Genomic DNA, 16316 nt, shown 5'->3' on the forward strand with positions numbered 1-16316 from the left:
AATGCCCATTACGAACATGTGCTTTTTAACAACACTGAAGATAAAGCATTAGGTTTGTAAAGTTCTTTAGAAGTCTGAAGAATTTGTAAAGCATTTCCTAAAAGATTTTGTGTTTAGAGCCTGACAAGCCTGCTCTCTGTACCTCAAACATCTGCCTACTCCACGCCTTAATACACTGCATCTCCACAAAACCAGCCAAAGCAGCAGCACTGTAGTAGGCTCTCATACAAAGGAGACAGACAGTAGGAAACAGCCAAGTGACTAAATGGAACTTCTTCTTGGGGAAGTGGTACTACTTTGGTGTTGATACTGACCTCCACTGAGCACAGAATACTCCTTCTGCAAATAGAGAATATTCAGTAAAAAACAATGAGATTAGAGTATGATAAAAAGGATGAGGGAGAGAAGAAAGGACATAGGAACCTGGGGAAAGAACCGCAGGATCAGAAACACCACCAGAAAAACCCTGCCTCCTGTCTATTTATCATCACATATATAAAAGCAAATGAAAGTCAGAAGAACATAGACAAACTATTTTAAAAGTTGGGTTTTGGTGATTTCCTTCCCTATTTCAGCTACACTGTGAAAGAAGTCAAAGATAATACAGCAATTAAGCTAGCTATAGTTTCTGGAAACATTTATTCTGGGCTTTGAACACTGAGCCCAAATCACTCAGTCCAGTTCTGTATCCCATCCTTATTCTTTGCAAGGGAATCTAAGCAGAGATGCTTTCTCACACCCAGTCAGGTGATTCTTCCCTTCTCATCAGAGCTGGGCAGAGAAGAGGAGCCAAGCAGCTGCACAATTGCAACAAATGTAATTGACTGATCCTTTCAGAAAACTTTTTCCCCCATCATTTTCTAAAACCTAAGCCCAAGACTTGTGTATTTTGCTTCATTTTCAGAATCCTTGAAGATGGTCCTGAGAACCTCTCTTAGAAGTGCAGATTTCCATTATAAGTCATGCTAAAAGAAGCTAGTATTACTGAAATTCAGGGGAAATTCATACTGAAATATATATTTAATCTTACTCTAAAAACTTCTTGAATGGACCACTTTACATTCACAAGTCTGGAACTCATGATTCAGCTTCCACCATTCATGTCTGTCATTTCTGCCTTAGTGCAAATTCTTGTTCAATTTGTCCAAAGTCTGCAGTACTCTACCTTTTGCTGAGAGGAGGATGACTGAGGTTCTGGGGTTAGAGACATGGAAGAATAGGAGGCCTGTTAAATGGTCTTTATTTTCCTGGATATTTTGATAACATTAATTTCTTCTAGGTGATCAAAGGGAAATGGATAGTGGAACTTTTTTTTTTACTGTATTAAAAAAAATTAATATAGATTGCCAAATCATTAGAAAACTCTGAGAGGAGACACATAAATAGTTTTTCACTTAACTGTAACTGCTACAGATTAGTACTCCTGTCTCCTCCTCCTCCTGTTTTCCCTTTTATATTACCGGGGATGAGCAGATTAGGTAACCAGTCATCAAGCATTCTCTTAACCCTCTAAAATCACCCGTGCTTCTCAAGTTCCTCCCTCCTAGCTGTCTTGTTCCCCCTCTGTGTTAAGCCAGAAAGTAACTTCCTTCAGGATGCTATAAACAGTGATTACTGGCATGACAATGTGGTTTCAAAGCTGAGTTTCCAGTGGTTTTAAAAAATTAAAACCAAACAAAAACCTCATAACTAACCTCCTGACACCCAAACTCCCAAAAACACCCAAAACAACAACAACATAAAAATGCACACACAAAACTTTCTTGGCAGCATTAAGGGGATACTGCTTGGTTGAAAGCAATAGGATTTGAAAATATTGGGAAAATTTAGATCGTTAAATCTACTGTAAGCAGTAACCACTGCAAATAAAAAAATAAAGAAATAAATGAAATAAAATTTAAAAAGACTGATTTTTAAAATAAAGTCTGGGATTTCTCTGATGGCTTCTGAGCTATCCCCTCCTTATTGACCTCTCCCTAAGAGAGAAAAGGAGAGAAGATTAAAACCAAGATGAATCACACGGCTAGACTGAAGTGATTCTGCCCCAAAATTTTTTGGCTCAACTGTACAACCCTGAGCTGCAATGCATTAAAAGCTTGGCCTGTATGCAAGAAAGAAGCATGAACACAGGATTTCTTCTCAGAGCAAATTTGTGCCCAACCACTTAAAGCATCTATGTGTGTCATTCACTTTCTGACACATCTTGAATAAGATGAAGATGCTTTCAAAAAAGCAATAAAGCAATACAGGATGTCGGTGTCAAAGGTAATCAAGGTCTCCATATATTAAACCACAGATTTCCTTGTGTAAAGTGAGAATTCTGTAAGACCAGTACAAAAACCAGAGCTGAAGACCACCATGAATGTGTGTCACAGTGAAACAACTCGTTCTTTATAAAGGTACAGATCTTTTCAGCACATAAAAATTCATGCTGAACGTAACTCGTTTAGGCCTCTTATTATAATCTCAATTTCCTTTACCTCTAGGTATATGGGGCCAGATTTTTCATGTGATGTTATTCGTATACATTTCAATCCTCCTGTCACTTTCTTACTTCTCTAGAAGGATGTTATTATCCAAACATGTGGATCTGTTCTTTTCTCTATAATCTAATGAGCAATATTTTATGGGCTGTATATTCATCTAGAAATATTGTATATGTCTGCAGTTACATAGACTATGTTGAAGGTAAGAGCGAAAAAGATACTGCTTATGTTCTTTATACGAGATTGTGTTTTATGTTTCTCATGATGAAGAACAGGACCAGCAAAGTCTACACACATTGTAAAGGCCTGTTTAAAAACTACTCACTTCATGATCTAAACTACTTGCAATAACAGATTATCTGATTAAAGGCTCCTCTAACATAAGTAGATAAATTTATCTTGCCTACAGGCATAAATGAGAATGCATCAGCAAACTTACAATAATGTTTACCTATTGGTCTCTTTCACAGCTTAGTAACATACACTAAAAAAGCATTTTAATAAATTCATCTGCCTTTTGTACTTCAGGGGAGGGGGGGACAGAAGGAGAAAACACAGACATCTCCAGTTTTCGTGTAAGCCAGCAATTTAAAAGGGGTCTATTACAGTACACTTGGCTCCTGAAGGAACTACTCAAGAACCTGCCATATGGCATGCCAAGTTCTTTTAAACTCTATGAACACGTTTATTATAACTGCTCTACAAAATCTGCAACAAGTCTTGGCAGACGTACCACTCAACAAGAGGAACACTAGACCAGATGTGTTTAGAATCCAAAAGTGCAAAGTTGCCATTTTCCATTTACAAGTCACCTTTAATCTTTTCAACTAACCTTTCAAACTATAGTGAATCCAGGGTCTTGTCTACTTTAACAAGACAGATAGATGGAAATGTAATAAGAGAGTTCAGTTGTCAGGCTAGCTCTTCATTGGACAAAAACACTTTTCTAGTATGTTAATTAGTCTTTTGGTAAATGTAACTGCAGACAAACTAAAATGACTAAATGCTGCTGGGCTGTAAAATTACAGTGCACAGTATACAATCTTTCAGTTGCCATTCACTGCAGCACTGTCTGGAGGATGTATGTAAACATACATGCACACATCCAGGCTCATTCTGAATGATCCTTCCTCTCCTCCCCACTCTCCCTTTTCTTTCATTTGCCTACCAGAAAACATCTGGAGTAACCAAAACTATCATGTGAGAAGTGGCCAGGATGTCACTGATACTGACTAAATGATCAGTGGTAAGAATTTCAAAATGCCACAACCAGTAATTTTCAGATGGTCATGCAATATAATAATGTAGCAACATTTATTAAACTATGTACTTTTTTCTTAAAGAGTTTCTGGCTCCCAGAATTGAGACAGAAATAGTTTAAGAAAGAAAATTAAAACAAAGATTCTGGAGCACAAACCATAACAGCTCTAGCAACTTCAGGACCTAAGTAGTCAGAGCAAAAAAGTTCTTTTCATAAAAGCATGTATGTCAGTGGCGTGTGGAGGCTGAAGGCTTCTCAGAGGTTTATAAAACTAGCTAAGATATGAGCAATGAAAAATATCACAGTATCTCAAAGTGCAAGCATCAATATATATTTTAAGATTTACATTAGCATTTTCTAAAGAGAAAACACATATTTTCTCACCTGGAATTCTTTACAAAGATATTGTTCTCTTAGAAACTGAAGTGATCAAATAACAAAGAGTATATTTTAGTAAATTATTATAAAGCTGAGGAAAAATACTATGCTGAATGCAGATTAATAAAGGAATGAATTATTCCCTGAAATATGTTGCCTGAAGGAATATGGACAATGGATTTTGGTGATGTGTGTGGGTTTTTTTTAAATAAGGGGGGAAGAGAGGAAATTCACACCCATTGTTTTACTAAGGATTAGAACAAAAGGCAAAACACCAAGAATCAATGAGAAAAAATGTACTGGAAATACTAAGATAATTTCCTAATCTATCTAAATTTCCACAAATGTCAATTTACACTATTGAAGAAAACTTACATTATAAGGAACAATTTTTGAAGTAAGTTTGGGTTTCCTTTCAGGGAACAGAGTCATCCATGGTGCAAATTTCTGGCTGGTTATGGAACACTGAGATTCCACAGTGCTGCTCAAGTAGTACTTAAGAAGTACACCTCCATCAAGAACAAAGATACCTTCAGAAAATATGCTTCCCCATATTTTGCATACTACTTTTTCATTAGATAAGTAAACATTAAGTAACTTTAAAAATCAGACAAAAATGGTATACTTTAGGAAACAACTCAATATGGTGATCAGTTCCTAGAAGCAGCTAAGAACACACCACAGACCTTTGATTTTCAGTGTTTGGTTTGTTTGTTTTGAAAAGGCAGAGATCCTAGTAGAGTAACTGTAGCACTGCTTAGTGAGCACAGAGGTTCAAGCAGCATAGATCAATGTTAATCCATGATCAACAAGCATTTTTAACCAAGACCTAGCAATTTCGGAAGATTTTGAACTGTTCGCCAACACTCAACAAACTTTCCTGAAGAAGCCTCCCAACTTTCCTCCTTACCACCAGCATTTGAATGAGGATACTCTGACATACCATATTCACACAGCCTGTATCTTTGATAACTACATCAGTGTAACATCTCAAAACCCTGAATTAGTATCTCCATTTAGATCACCTGTATTGGTCAGAGAGGTAAATTCAATCTTATAGTTTAAATAGCAAAGTCAAGGAGGTTCTGACAGATTGGAAATTGGCCAATGTGACGCCCATATATGAGAAGGGTCAGAAGGATGATCCAGGAAATTACAGGCCTGTCAGCTTGAATTCGGTGCCTGGGAAGCTGATGGAGCAGCTCATCCTGAGTACCATCATACAACACATGTGGGACAACCAGGTGATCAAGCCCAGTCAGTATGAGTTTATGAAAGGCAGGTCCTGCTTGACAAACCTGATCTCCTTCTACGACAGGGTGACCTGCTTATTGGATGAGGGAAAGGCTGTGGATGTTGTTTACCTTGACTTCAGTAAGGCCTTTGACACCGTTTCCCACAGCATTCTCCTGGCGAAACTGGCTGCTCGTGGCTTGGATGGGCATACACTTCACTGGGTAAAAAAACTGGCTGGATGGCCGGGCCCAAAGAGTTGTGGTGAACGGAGTTAAATCCAGTTGGCGGCCGGTCATGAGTGGTGTCCCCCAGGGCTCGGTTTTGGGGCCACTCCTGTTTAACATCTTTATTGATGACCTAGACGAGGGGATCGAGTGCACCCTCAGTAAGTTTGCAGATGACACCAAGTTGGGTGGGAGTGTTGATCTGCTCGAGGGTAGGGAGGCTCTACAGAGAGATCTGGACAGGCTGGAGCGATGGGCTAAGGCCAACTGTAGGAGTTTCAATAAGGCCAAATGCCGGGTGCTGCACTTGGGCCACAACAACCCCCAGCAGCGCTACAGGCTTGGGGAGGAGTGGCTGGAGAGCTGCCAGTCAGAGAGGGACCTGGGGGTGTTGATTGACAGCCGGCTGAACATGAGCCAGCAGTGTGCCCAGGTGGCCAAGAAGGCCAATGGCATCCTGGCTTGTGTCAGAAATAGCATGGCCAGCAGGGACAGGGAAGTGATCTTACCCCTGTACTCGGCACTAGTGAGGCCGCACCTCGATTCCTGTGTTCAGTTTTGGGCCCCTCACTACAAAAAGGACATTGAATTACTTGAGCGTGTCCAAAGAAGGGTAACGAGCTGGTGAAGGGTCTGGAGCACATGTCGTACGAGGAGCGGCTGAGGGAACTGGGGTTGTTTAGTCTGGAGAAGAGGAGGCTGAGGGGAGACCTCATCGCCCTCTACAGCTACCTGAAAGGAGGTTGCAGAGAGCTGGGGATGAGTCTCTTTAACCAAGTAACAAGCGATAGGACAAGAGGGAATGGCCTCAAGTGGCACCAGGGAAGGCTTAGACTGGATATTAGTAAGTATTTCTTTACAGAAGGGGTTGTTGGGCTTTGGAATGGGCCGCCCAGGGAGGTGATGGAGTCCCCATCCCTGGAGGTGTTTAAGAGTCGTGTTGACATAGCTCTGAGGGATATGGTGTAGTTGAGAACAGTCAGTGTTAGGTTAATGGTTGGACTAGAGGAACTTCAAGGTATTTTCCAACCTAGATGATTCTGTGATTCTGTTTACAGACTAGGAGGAGCATGCTCCTTCAAACTAGGGAGCATCTTTCAACCATTTCAGCAAAGGTGGTTTCTAACAGAATGGTAGCAAGAACTGCTTGCCACATTACTGTGTCTAGCACAGTAACACAATTTCAGGACATTTCATAGGCATTCTACTTCTTTCCTTGTACAAACCAAGATGAGTTGCTCAAATCTGGATGACCTTATGGAAATAAGCATCATACAGTTGGTGCTCTCAGCACCTTATGTACACCTATTTTCATCTTAATGATGAAGATCAGCAGTTGGAAAAGGTCATGACTGAGACCTCCCAGGATGATGAAGAGCAGCTGCTAATCATGCCACAAGTTATGCAACTGCTGGGGGGGGAGTTCAAAAACCAAAGCAGATTGCTACAAAGACAGGCCCAAGTACAACAGATATATATCTATATAACTGTAGGGATAAATACTTACCTGTATGCACAGGAACATCAGACAGAGCCAGACACCCTTCTCCTCAGGGGAAACTCGGGGAAAATGAGACACTGTGAATTTTGCTCTACATGACCACCACACACCTTCCTATATACCTCCGAGGTGAACACTGGGATCTGATTCAGATTGATGAAAGACAGATTAGCCATGTTAATATTCTGATAACATTATGTCAATAGGGTGAAAGTATAAGTATATAGGAAACAAAGGGGGAATATTTCTATAGATCAGTGCTTCCTTTGCAACAAAATTCTGGGATACTGAACTCCCTGAACAGAAACTCTTTTTCTATAGGAACTTTTCCATTCAGGTCATTGAATACTACTAATCAATAAACAATTTTCTGAGGACAGTTGAAGAACAAACACCCAGAGCAAAACATGCCATAAAATGGGAGTTGTTTCTTCTGATGATATGGTGAAATATTCCAAATGACACAAATGTCCTCCTACAACTCTTTCTGAACTTAATGCCAGGACATGTTTGGTTACTGCTTGTCGAGTTAAGTTCATTTTCTCCTTTCAACAAGCACCTCATACAAAAAAAATTCTTATTAATTAATGTTATTATTCCATAGCAACTTCCTTTACACTGTCACAACAAAGATCTGCCCATCATAATGAGATTACGTAAAATATGCATCCTCCTTAGTTGTATAACACCACCTAAAATGGACTTTACATAAGCTTACATAAGCTTCTTTTACCAGTGAATCTTTTCTGAACGTGCATGCCTTCTGGACAACCAAAAATCCAAAGTTGCTTTCTTCAGTTTAAGAAAGCTGTTTTTATGGTCTTGCTGCTCCTTAACTCCTTAAAGGACTTATTAGCATTATTCAAAAAGTTGATAAAGAACATTTAACTGTTTAACAATACTCAACAGACAGTTGATTATAGAAAGACATGTCAGTGCACATATGGCAGGCGGATAAATTATGCACATCTGGATTACTTTTGGCAAGAAACACAGCTAAGTGTCTAACGCCAAGTTTAGCAATCTGTCACTATCAATATGTGCATTTATTTAAAAGACATCAAGGATTCAAAGTCATATTTTCTATTTCTTCATAAAAGTTCCAGCGCTTCATGAGACAGCAAAGCAGGTGATAAAACACACTGCTTAAATTGCCAAAGGCTGTATAAACAGGGATAATTCTGAACTCACCATACATATAGGAGTAGCCAAGTTTTCAAGTCAGCTCTATCCTTCATTAGTTTATACTAATATCTAGAGTAGGCATATAATGAAGTTCTGAATAGCCAACCTCAAAAATTAGCTGAAAATGGTTAAAACAATTTCAAGTTCAAAGAAAATTAAACAAAATGAAATGATCAGAAAAGTTGCAATTACAACCTCATTTGTAACAGTAATTGATTATTTTTAGTGACAGTTTAATGAGAAAATATGCCATCCCATATATAACTTTCTTGGCCAAAACAAAATAACAGATTAGTGATAGATAGAGCTTACACCATCTTGAAAGGCAAGCATAAAACTGAAGGTTGAGAAGTCATGCTTGTTCTTAATTTAAAACTAATACAAGTAAACAAAACAGAAAAACTCCAATAGATATGGATTAGCATTTGCCACAGACACCAACAGTTTTATAAAAACAAATTACGTGATTAAGAAGACAGAGTTATTTTTCTCGGAAGAACAGAGAGCATGACCAAGAAGGCCTTCATATATCCAGAATTATTAAAAAAAAAAAAAAAATCAAAATCGGATTTTGTGGCAAAAAGCCTACTCGCTTTCTTATACATTAAAATAATTCAACTCATACTAAACACAGGGGAGAAGGGAAAGCAGTATTAACATCGCCTATCTTTTTTCATGTTAAAAAAGCTACAAAAACATGTAAGAATTCCAAGACTGCCCATTGCCTAAGAAAAGGTGAAAACCCCTTTGGCTGATGGTGCTGTTTCTTTGCTGTAATAAATCCCATTTAGCTCTAGCTGAATGATCATACCAGACTCATCGACAGTCCTCCTATGATTTGTATTTCTGAGGGGAATAAAACCTCATTCTGTCTCATCTGCACTGGCTAGATGTACAGAGAGGCAACATTAAGCCTGCATAAGTAAATTTAAGTCTTATCTTCAAATGTTTGACTTCATTAAAAAAAAGTTAATTTTTGTGTTTTGTATGCAACAGAGTAACTCATTTTCACACTCTTATTGGTATATGAATACATGAACTATAGGAAGGTTTTGATTCACAGTTGTAATGGAGCCTTAATCATATCAATAAGAAATGGAAATTACTCAAGATTTATAATAATATTTATTCAAAATACTTAATCAAAGTTACATTAATATTTGCCATAACAAAACAATTTTGGAATATATTTCAGTACCTAAAACTTTGGCATGTTATCTATAAAAGTAGTCCCCATTTAGATTTTATTACACACACACACCCCGACACACGCACACAGAGGTAAATAACCAGCCACAGCTGGTTACATTTTAAAATAAGGACTTGATTCACCATCTTATTAAACAAGAAGCTAAGAGTGAGTTTCAACCTAGTCAAACATGAAAAAGAAAAGCTGGAAGAAACCTGCAAAGAGACAGCAGAATTATTTCCCTTCCTGATGGGCAATCTCTCCTCTGGTAGAGGAAAAAGTATCACGCTGCTGGGGCTGTTGCGACAACAGATTTCATACCAGTCTCAGGACAAGCACACTAGGCAGCAGGAATTCACAGGTCTTCGAGACATTCACTTGAGGTACTTTTCTGTTTTTTCATTTGTATTTTCCTGCTGGTTCACTTCTTAGTGGATCATGGTACCTGTTTCTCACTGTGAATAATCTACTTCTCTTTCCTCCAGTACCATTAAAAATTTGCATTCTTCTTCACAAGTACTTAAAGCAAATGTGCAAAATTTGATACAAGTGTTTCCCACCACAGAAAAAGAACCTGAGAAATTCTCCTGACAAGCATGCATACAACAATATTTTAAGCAGATTATTAACTAAATTGAATTGAAAATCTCTTAAAAAGGATAAGTGCAAAGGGTTGCTTACCAGTACAAAATTCTAAAACACCACTGAAAAGAGTAAACAACAAACTGAACAGTGCCACAGTTTAGGAATAATACAAATTGACAATACAGTGTACGCTCTCTATTAGGCGCTTGACATGAACTACTTATGTGCCAGCTAAAATGAATAGACAGGGAACTTGATAACTTCAGATATTCTGTATTTCACTTTAAAATTCTTTCAGTAGATTTGCAATAGTTTACACTGTGTAACAGTGGCTTTTTTATTGGGTAAACATGTTCAGACTCAATCAAATTTACCTCAGTGTCTAGATACACTGAAATGTCTTGAACATTGAACTCTCTACCAGCAGAGGGGGAACCTCTATTGGGATTTCTTTCTTTCCACGCACTCCAAAGGCAGTCTTCTGAACCCATTATTTAGCTTGCAATGCATTCTTTTTATAAACCTCATATATAAGACTAGGCAAATACTCCTATTTCCCATGGGCATTCAAGACAGAAAACTTAAAATTGGCTGATTGCTCTTGTTGCTTTGATCACACCATGAGATAGCATTCCTAAAGCTACTTCTAAAATTTCAATGTATAACAGCATGAGCGTATGTTAAAGGAACTGTATACACTCAGATCTCTCTTGACCCTTGTTTTAAATGACTTCGTATCAGTCTGCATAACTCATTTCACAATCAAAATTTTTGGAGCTTTGTTTTTCTATCACAGAAATCAATGTTTCTTCCACCTGTACTTGGCTGTCCAAGTTATTCAAACCTACAGATTGTCATTATCATCCCAGAGCATTTAGAAGACTTTTCTCTATGAACATAAGCTGGACTGAAGAAATAACTTGCTTCCACAAAGTCAACTGTAAACTTGTGCAGCAATTCCACAACAAAGACAAGAAATGATGTATTTCCTAACACCTCAATAATTGTAATGACCTCTCCCACTGTAAGTAACAGTTATTTCTCATCTTAGTTTTTCTCCCTCAAAAGCCTGCCTTGGATTAAAGCAAACTGTATGTGATATCAAATTAAACAACTGGTAATTAGCTTGTATGATGAAAAATAATTATATTATGGTGTATTAGTTGTAAAAAAATGTAACTTGTTTCTGCTGATAGCGACTGAAAAATTGGACAGTGGACATTTGCTGGAGAGTCATCAAGTTGGAAACTTTATATATAGAAGCATCTTATGAATTAAAATATTTTAAATATACACAGTTTTTATTTCATTTATTTTGTGAGATGTCACCCACAAAAGATGCTCTAGATTGGAGTTTATCATGAAGTGGTAGTAGCAGATATAAAGCAAGAAACTCAGATCTAATGTAAATCAAGGAAAATACTGTAAACCGATTCTTCCACTTTTTTTTTTTTTTTAATGGAGCTATTATTAAAAGTGGCCTTAAAAACCCACCTCAAGTAAAGTTCTATTTCAAGGGGTAAACATTTTAAGGAGTAAAACACTTTTCTCAGTACAGGATGAGTGCCACGTAACACATACACACACAAAAAAAAAGACCGAAATCCCTGGCTAACTTTGCCAAAATCTAATCTGAGTGCTTAACTGTGTCATTAGTTTGTGCTCAAACAAAACTTTGATCATAAATTCCTTTTCAGAGACCAAAATGAATGACAATAGGAAAGCAGGTTTCTATGGCAGGGCAGCTCTGTTAAAGCTTTCAATAACCATGTCAGCTCCCAGGGGCTTTAATTTGATTCTGTGGTGGCCTTTGTTTTTATCTTTAAAGAATTCAGTAACTACATGACATACACGTACCTAATTTTTTTTTTCAGTATTCTTTGGTAAAATTTTAATTGCTCTCAGACACACATTTGTGAGGTGCAGTGGTCACCGGGGCAGATTTGCAGAGCACCACAGACAGGTGAGGCTCTGAGCTTCTGACAAGCCCCAAATCTCAATTCTTTTGGGGAGGCAAACATGCAAGCACAGCTCTCATTTTCTGCTTTTTTGCATTCTTCTTCCCACTCAATGCTTGGTGACATTAGCTGGCACGCCCTGTCCGTAAATACTTTTTTTTCTGCAGAACTAGTTTCATGGGGGGAAAAAAAAGAAAGAAAAGAAATTTTCTAGGACTCTAGTTCACTTTTCTCCTCTTCATCTCTTCTCCCTTGTTAAATTTAAGATGAAATACTCGGGTCTGCAAAGACAAGCAGGAGATTATTACTGCATGAAAAAAACAAACCTTGTATTTTCTAACAATAGACTGCCAGCCTCAGAGTCAGACTACAAGAGACACGTGGCTTGGTCCTTCCAAGAGAAAACTTTAGATACTCTGTGTAAATAATAATGTTTCCTTAGTGCTATGAAATACAAAAAAGCTGTTATGGCCCTAAAATATAGTACCTAACACAGTAAAACTTTGTACGATCCAGTGCCCAGCACACAATTTAAAGGAGAAGTAGTATGGGGTTGTTGGAAGGGTTTTGGTATTGGTCCATGATTGGCATAGAAAATTATGATGATAAAGTTTTATTTTGGAAATTAGCCTCAGTGCCTCAAAGGTCATGAACACAAAGGTTATGATGGTGGTATCCATAACTCTTCTTCTGTAGAAACAGAAAGTATTCTACTAAAACAGTAGATAGCTAAAATTCTAATTTAAAATCAGAGAGGTTTTAAATAAGGTGACAAACATAAACTCTTTTTGAAAGACAACTATTTTCAATAGCCATGAAGTAGAAATTTGCTCAACAAGAACAGACTTCAATTTTCCTCCTATCACCAGAAATTAAGACTTTCAGAGTGTTTCCAAGTAAGGTAACTATAAACATGATGGTGATAAATAATTGTTCACATCTGTCCCAGCAACAAAAGCTGCAGATAAGAAAATGTTTCTCTATTTCCGAGCACTGCACAAAGTGCCCATCTAAGCAAAGTCTGAAGATGCAACAGAGAAAATAGAGGTTGTGAGACTGATGGTCCTGATCAGATCTATCGCTGCTGTAGAGGGAGGGCAGTTATGCAGAGTGCAGTCAGCTGAAAAATGCTAAATTTGTGGAATCCTGTGGTGTTTTGCAGGACTTCTGGCAGAGTTTTGCTACATTTCTATAGAAGTACATGGGTTTCTTGCTGAGTCTTTTGTGGAGCTCAGTCTGCAAATTCCTTTAATAGGTACAGGATTGCCACACTTTTCAGCAGTAATACTTTATACCACTCTTCACAAAACTCCCATAAACTTGACTCCTGAAGAGACTGGTCAGTCTAAATTAAGAACAAAGTAACTGATGAAGTAACAATTAAGGTCCAGAAAAGAGAACTGGGAATCAGATTTAAGCTTTCTTTTTCACCTCTGGAAAAATTCACTATTTTATCAAAGCTTGCAAACTCCATTACACAAAGTAGCTGAGGCTACTTTTTGCCTATTAATACAAAATTAAGGAGCTGTTATCTATCAGCACTTACATTCTGTATATTAACACTTATCTTCTGAATATTAGTACCTACATTCTGGCTTACTAATTCTGAAATACTTCCAAATAACAACAACTTTTTTTTGCACACAAGATGAATTAAAACTCCATTAAGAACATACAATCAAGCAAAAGAAACAGAAACAAGTGAAATAATCTAAACAGTAACAGTGAATCTTAAATCTACAAGATAAAGGAAATTATGGCCTTCAATGGGTATACTAGCAAAACGATCATTTCACTATGGACATTCCACATATCTAAAAAATATTTTATAAGAATACTATTCCTGCATTCTTTAACACCACAGCCGAATGAAAAAGGAAAACAATCACACAAGTAGAGAATATTAAATTGCCACAGATCTCAAAAACATTAAACTCGGAGAACGACCCAACTGTTTCTAGATCAGACACCCGTAGTAAGAAGGTAGTGAAACTGACTGGTACATACCGAAATGAATGAAATATGCAGAATAATTTCTTTACAACAGATAACTATTTAGGAGATACTGTATATTATCTATGTCTTAGGTAACTCAGGAATGCCATTTCACAACTTGACATTGCTATATTTATTTCCAAATGTTACAATAAGAGAATCCAGACCAATATCAAATAAAATCTTTTTCAAAGGATCAGAAAAGATTTTGAATGACATAGCCCTCAAGTGTCAGAGCAACATCACTATCTCTTTCAATGAATTTGCAGCTATTGCTGTCAAAACAGCTTACAAACTGACAGGTTATATAAGTACACTAAAAATTGTATTTTGAATATAAATATAAATTCAAAGTTTAAATCCAATCTTAATTCAAAAAAACGAAAATTAATTTTCAGTCACACTAAAATAACCCAATGAACTTTGGCACATTTTTCCAGCATTCAATGTGTTTTAGACCGAAGACTAACACAGTGAGTCTCTGACTGATAATCCTGAGCAGGGCAAGTCAACTTTTCCTCCACTGCCTGATCACAATACCCTGACAAGGCATACTGTATTTGCAAGCGTTTCCAGTTACTCATTACAGGGTCTCAGAATACTTAAAATTGTACCTTTCAGAACACAAAATTGTGAAGTCCCAGGACCACAAAACTGTCATACTAGTTTATCGCTTAAATGATTTACACAACTTCTCCAGTCAGAGAAGACAGTACCATGACCATAATGGCAACGTATGTGTGGTGCAGGACTCCTTATGACAGCAGTTCTTATGACTGATACCACAGTTCTTTCATTTGTGCATATATGCATAAAAAAGCACTGTGATACTGGCTGAATCAGAGCCATCTTGGAAAAGGAAAAAAATGAAAATATTCAATCATTAGAGTGATAGCACCAGTTGGGACAACATAGCCTTGTTTTCTGTTCTGTTTGTCCAAACTTTTGCATTAAGCTCTCAGTTCCTGCTTCAGATTCAAACTCTCACTGGAATCACCAATAATTAGATGGCCATTAGCTTTGTGGTTGCAGCTGACAGTCTACCAGTGCCTAAATTCCTGTAGAATGAATAGCAGACTGTTTCTTTACCTGAAAGATGACAAGCAAGTACATTAAAAGACTGACATGTTCCAAGACTACACTAGTCTTTCAGTTAAAGACTAGGTATGGGGAGTAAGATGCATGAAACCACCCAGTCAGCCTTCTGCCTAAAAACCACGAAGGAAGGGGCAGCGCAGTCCCAGATGTAATTCCAATCATCTCTGGTAAGACAATTTGTAACTAAGGTCTCTCTTTAATTCAGTTTTTGAGTGTCTGAGAAAAAAACTGAGTGGACAGAAGTACAATTATGAATCTGAACCTTCCTGAAAACGACAGTTTTGCAAATTATTCTGCATCCAAGCAGCTTGATTTCTAGTCTCCTCTCAGCCATGGTTCTACCCAGGACATTAGTCAAGTTCCTCCTCTTATATTGTATCTGTTTCCTCCCTCCAACGCCCCTCTGCCTGAATGGGCTTCAACAACAGTGTTTTAGGGCACGGTTCTTAGCTATGAGGTCTCCTCCCCAGGAGAGTGTGGATTACAGCTGCAGACTCTAAATGACATTTTTATCGAGTGATACTTAACATACACTACTCATTTAATCTTCAAATGCCTTATGGAGACTCAGATCCATGCACATCCTCTTCAATAGTACACAGAAAAGGATTCAAACACCAGACCACAACTGAATCAAACTAACAGAAGGAGGCTCCATGTGCTCCACTGCCAGACATAGTAGATTTTTAAATTGTCTCAGCTCCGTTCTAGTTCTATCAAAAGTGGAGATGCCACTTCGCTGATGTACTCTTTGAACACAGCTCACTTCAAAGCACCCATCCTCCTGCACAGGGGTCTGGAACTTAATGATCTGCTGCCTTCTACATGCACAAAAACCATCAGCCAAAACCTGGGCCTTATTGCCTGCAAGAGCAGACCCTTTAAGCTTTGACCCAGTTTGGCCACTAACAGCCATCTTCCTAACTCAACCATGCTGTCAAGTAAATGTCAACAAACTAACATATAACAAAACAAAAACTTAATTCAATGTTCCTGATTTCAAAACAGGCAGTCCTTCAGTAAATAAACATTCCGTCTATGATACAAGTAAGTGAAAAGTGACTAACAGGCAAAAGACTTTTTAAATGCCTGGAGAGTTTGAGAGGGTTTGGAAGGAATAAGTTTGCCAGAAACTGCTGGCAAGCACACTCCCTCCAACAGCCGGCAACGGGATATCCAAGCATGCATTTTTGCTTCCTTTCCCAGACATAGTATTATCA

The 16316-nt window shown here is 37.9% G+C and overlaps 1 protein-coding gene across 7 annotated transcripts in view; it reads right to left on the bottom strand.

Annotated features, from left to right (window-relative positions):
• The window catches only part of ARL15 (ARF like GTPase 15), a 227988-nt gene that overhangs the window by 98712 nt on the left and 112960 nt on the right, over positions 1-16316 (bottom strand). The window contains exon 8 of one of the 7 annotated variants that reach the window (XM_074812241.1): positions 9378-12284. The exons of the other annotated variants lie outside the window; for them this stretch is intronic. Coding sequence (XP_074668342.1) covers positions 12222-12284 — 63 coding nt within the window. The 3' untranslated portion in view covers positions 9378-12221. Of the gene's footprint in view, positions 1-9377; positions 12285-16316 lie in introns of those variants that run through there. 7 annotated transcript variants of the gene reach the window in all.

Source organism: Strix aluco, chromosome Z (assembly GCF_031877795.1).
Source record: "Strix aluco isolate bStrAlu1 chromosome Z, bStrAlu1.hap1, whole genome shotgun sequence".
NCBI lineage: Eukaryota > Metazoa > Chordata > Aves > Strigiformes > Strigidae > Strix > Strix aluco.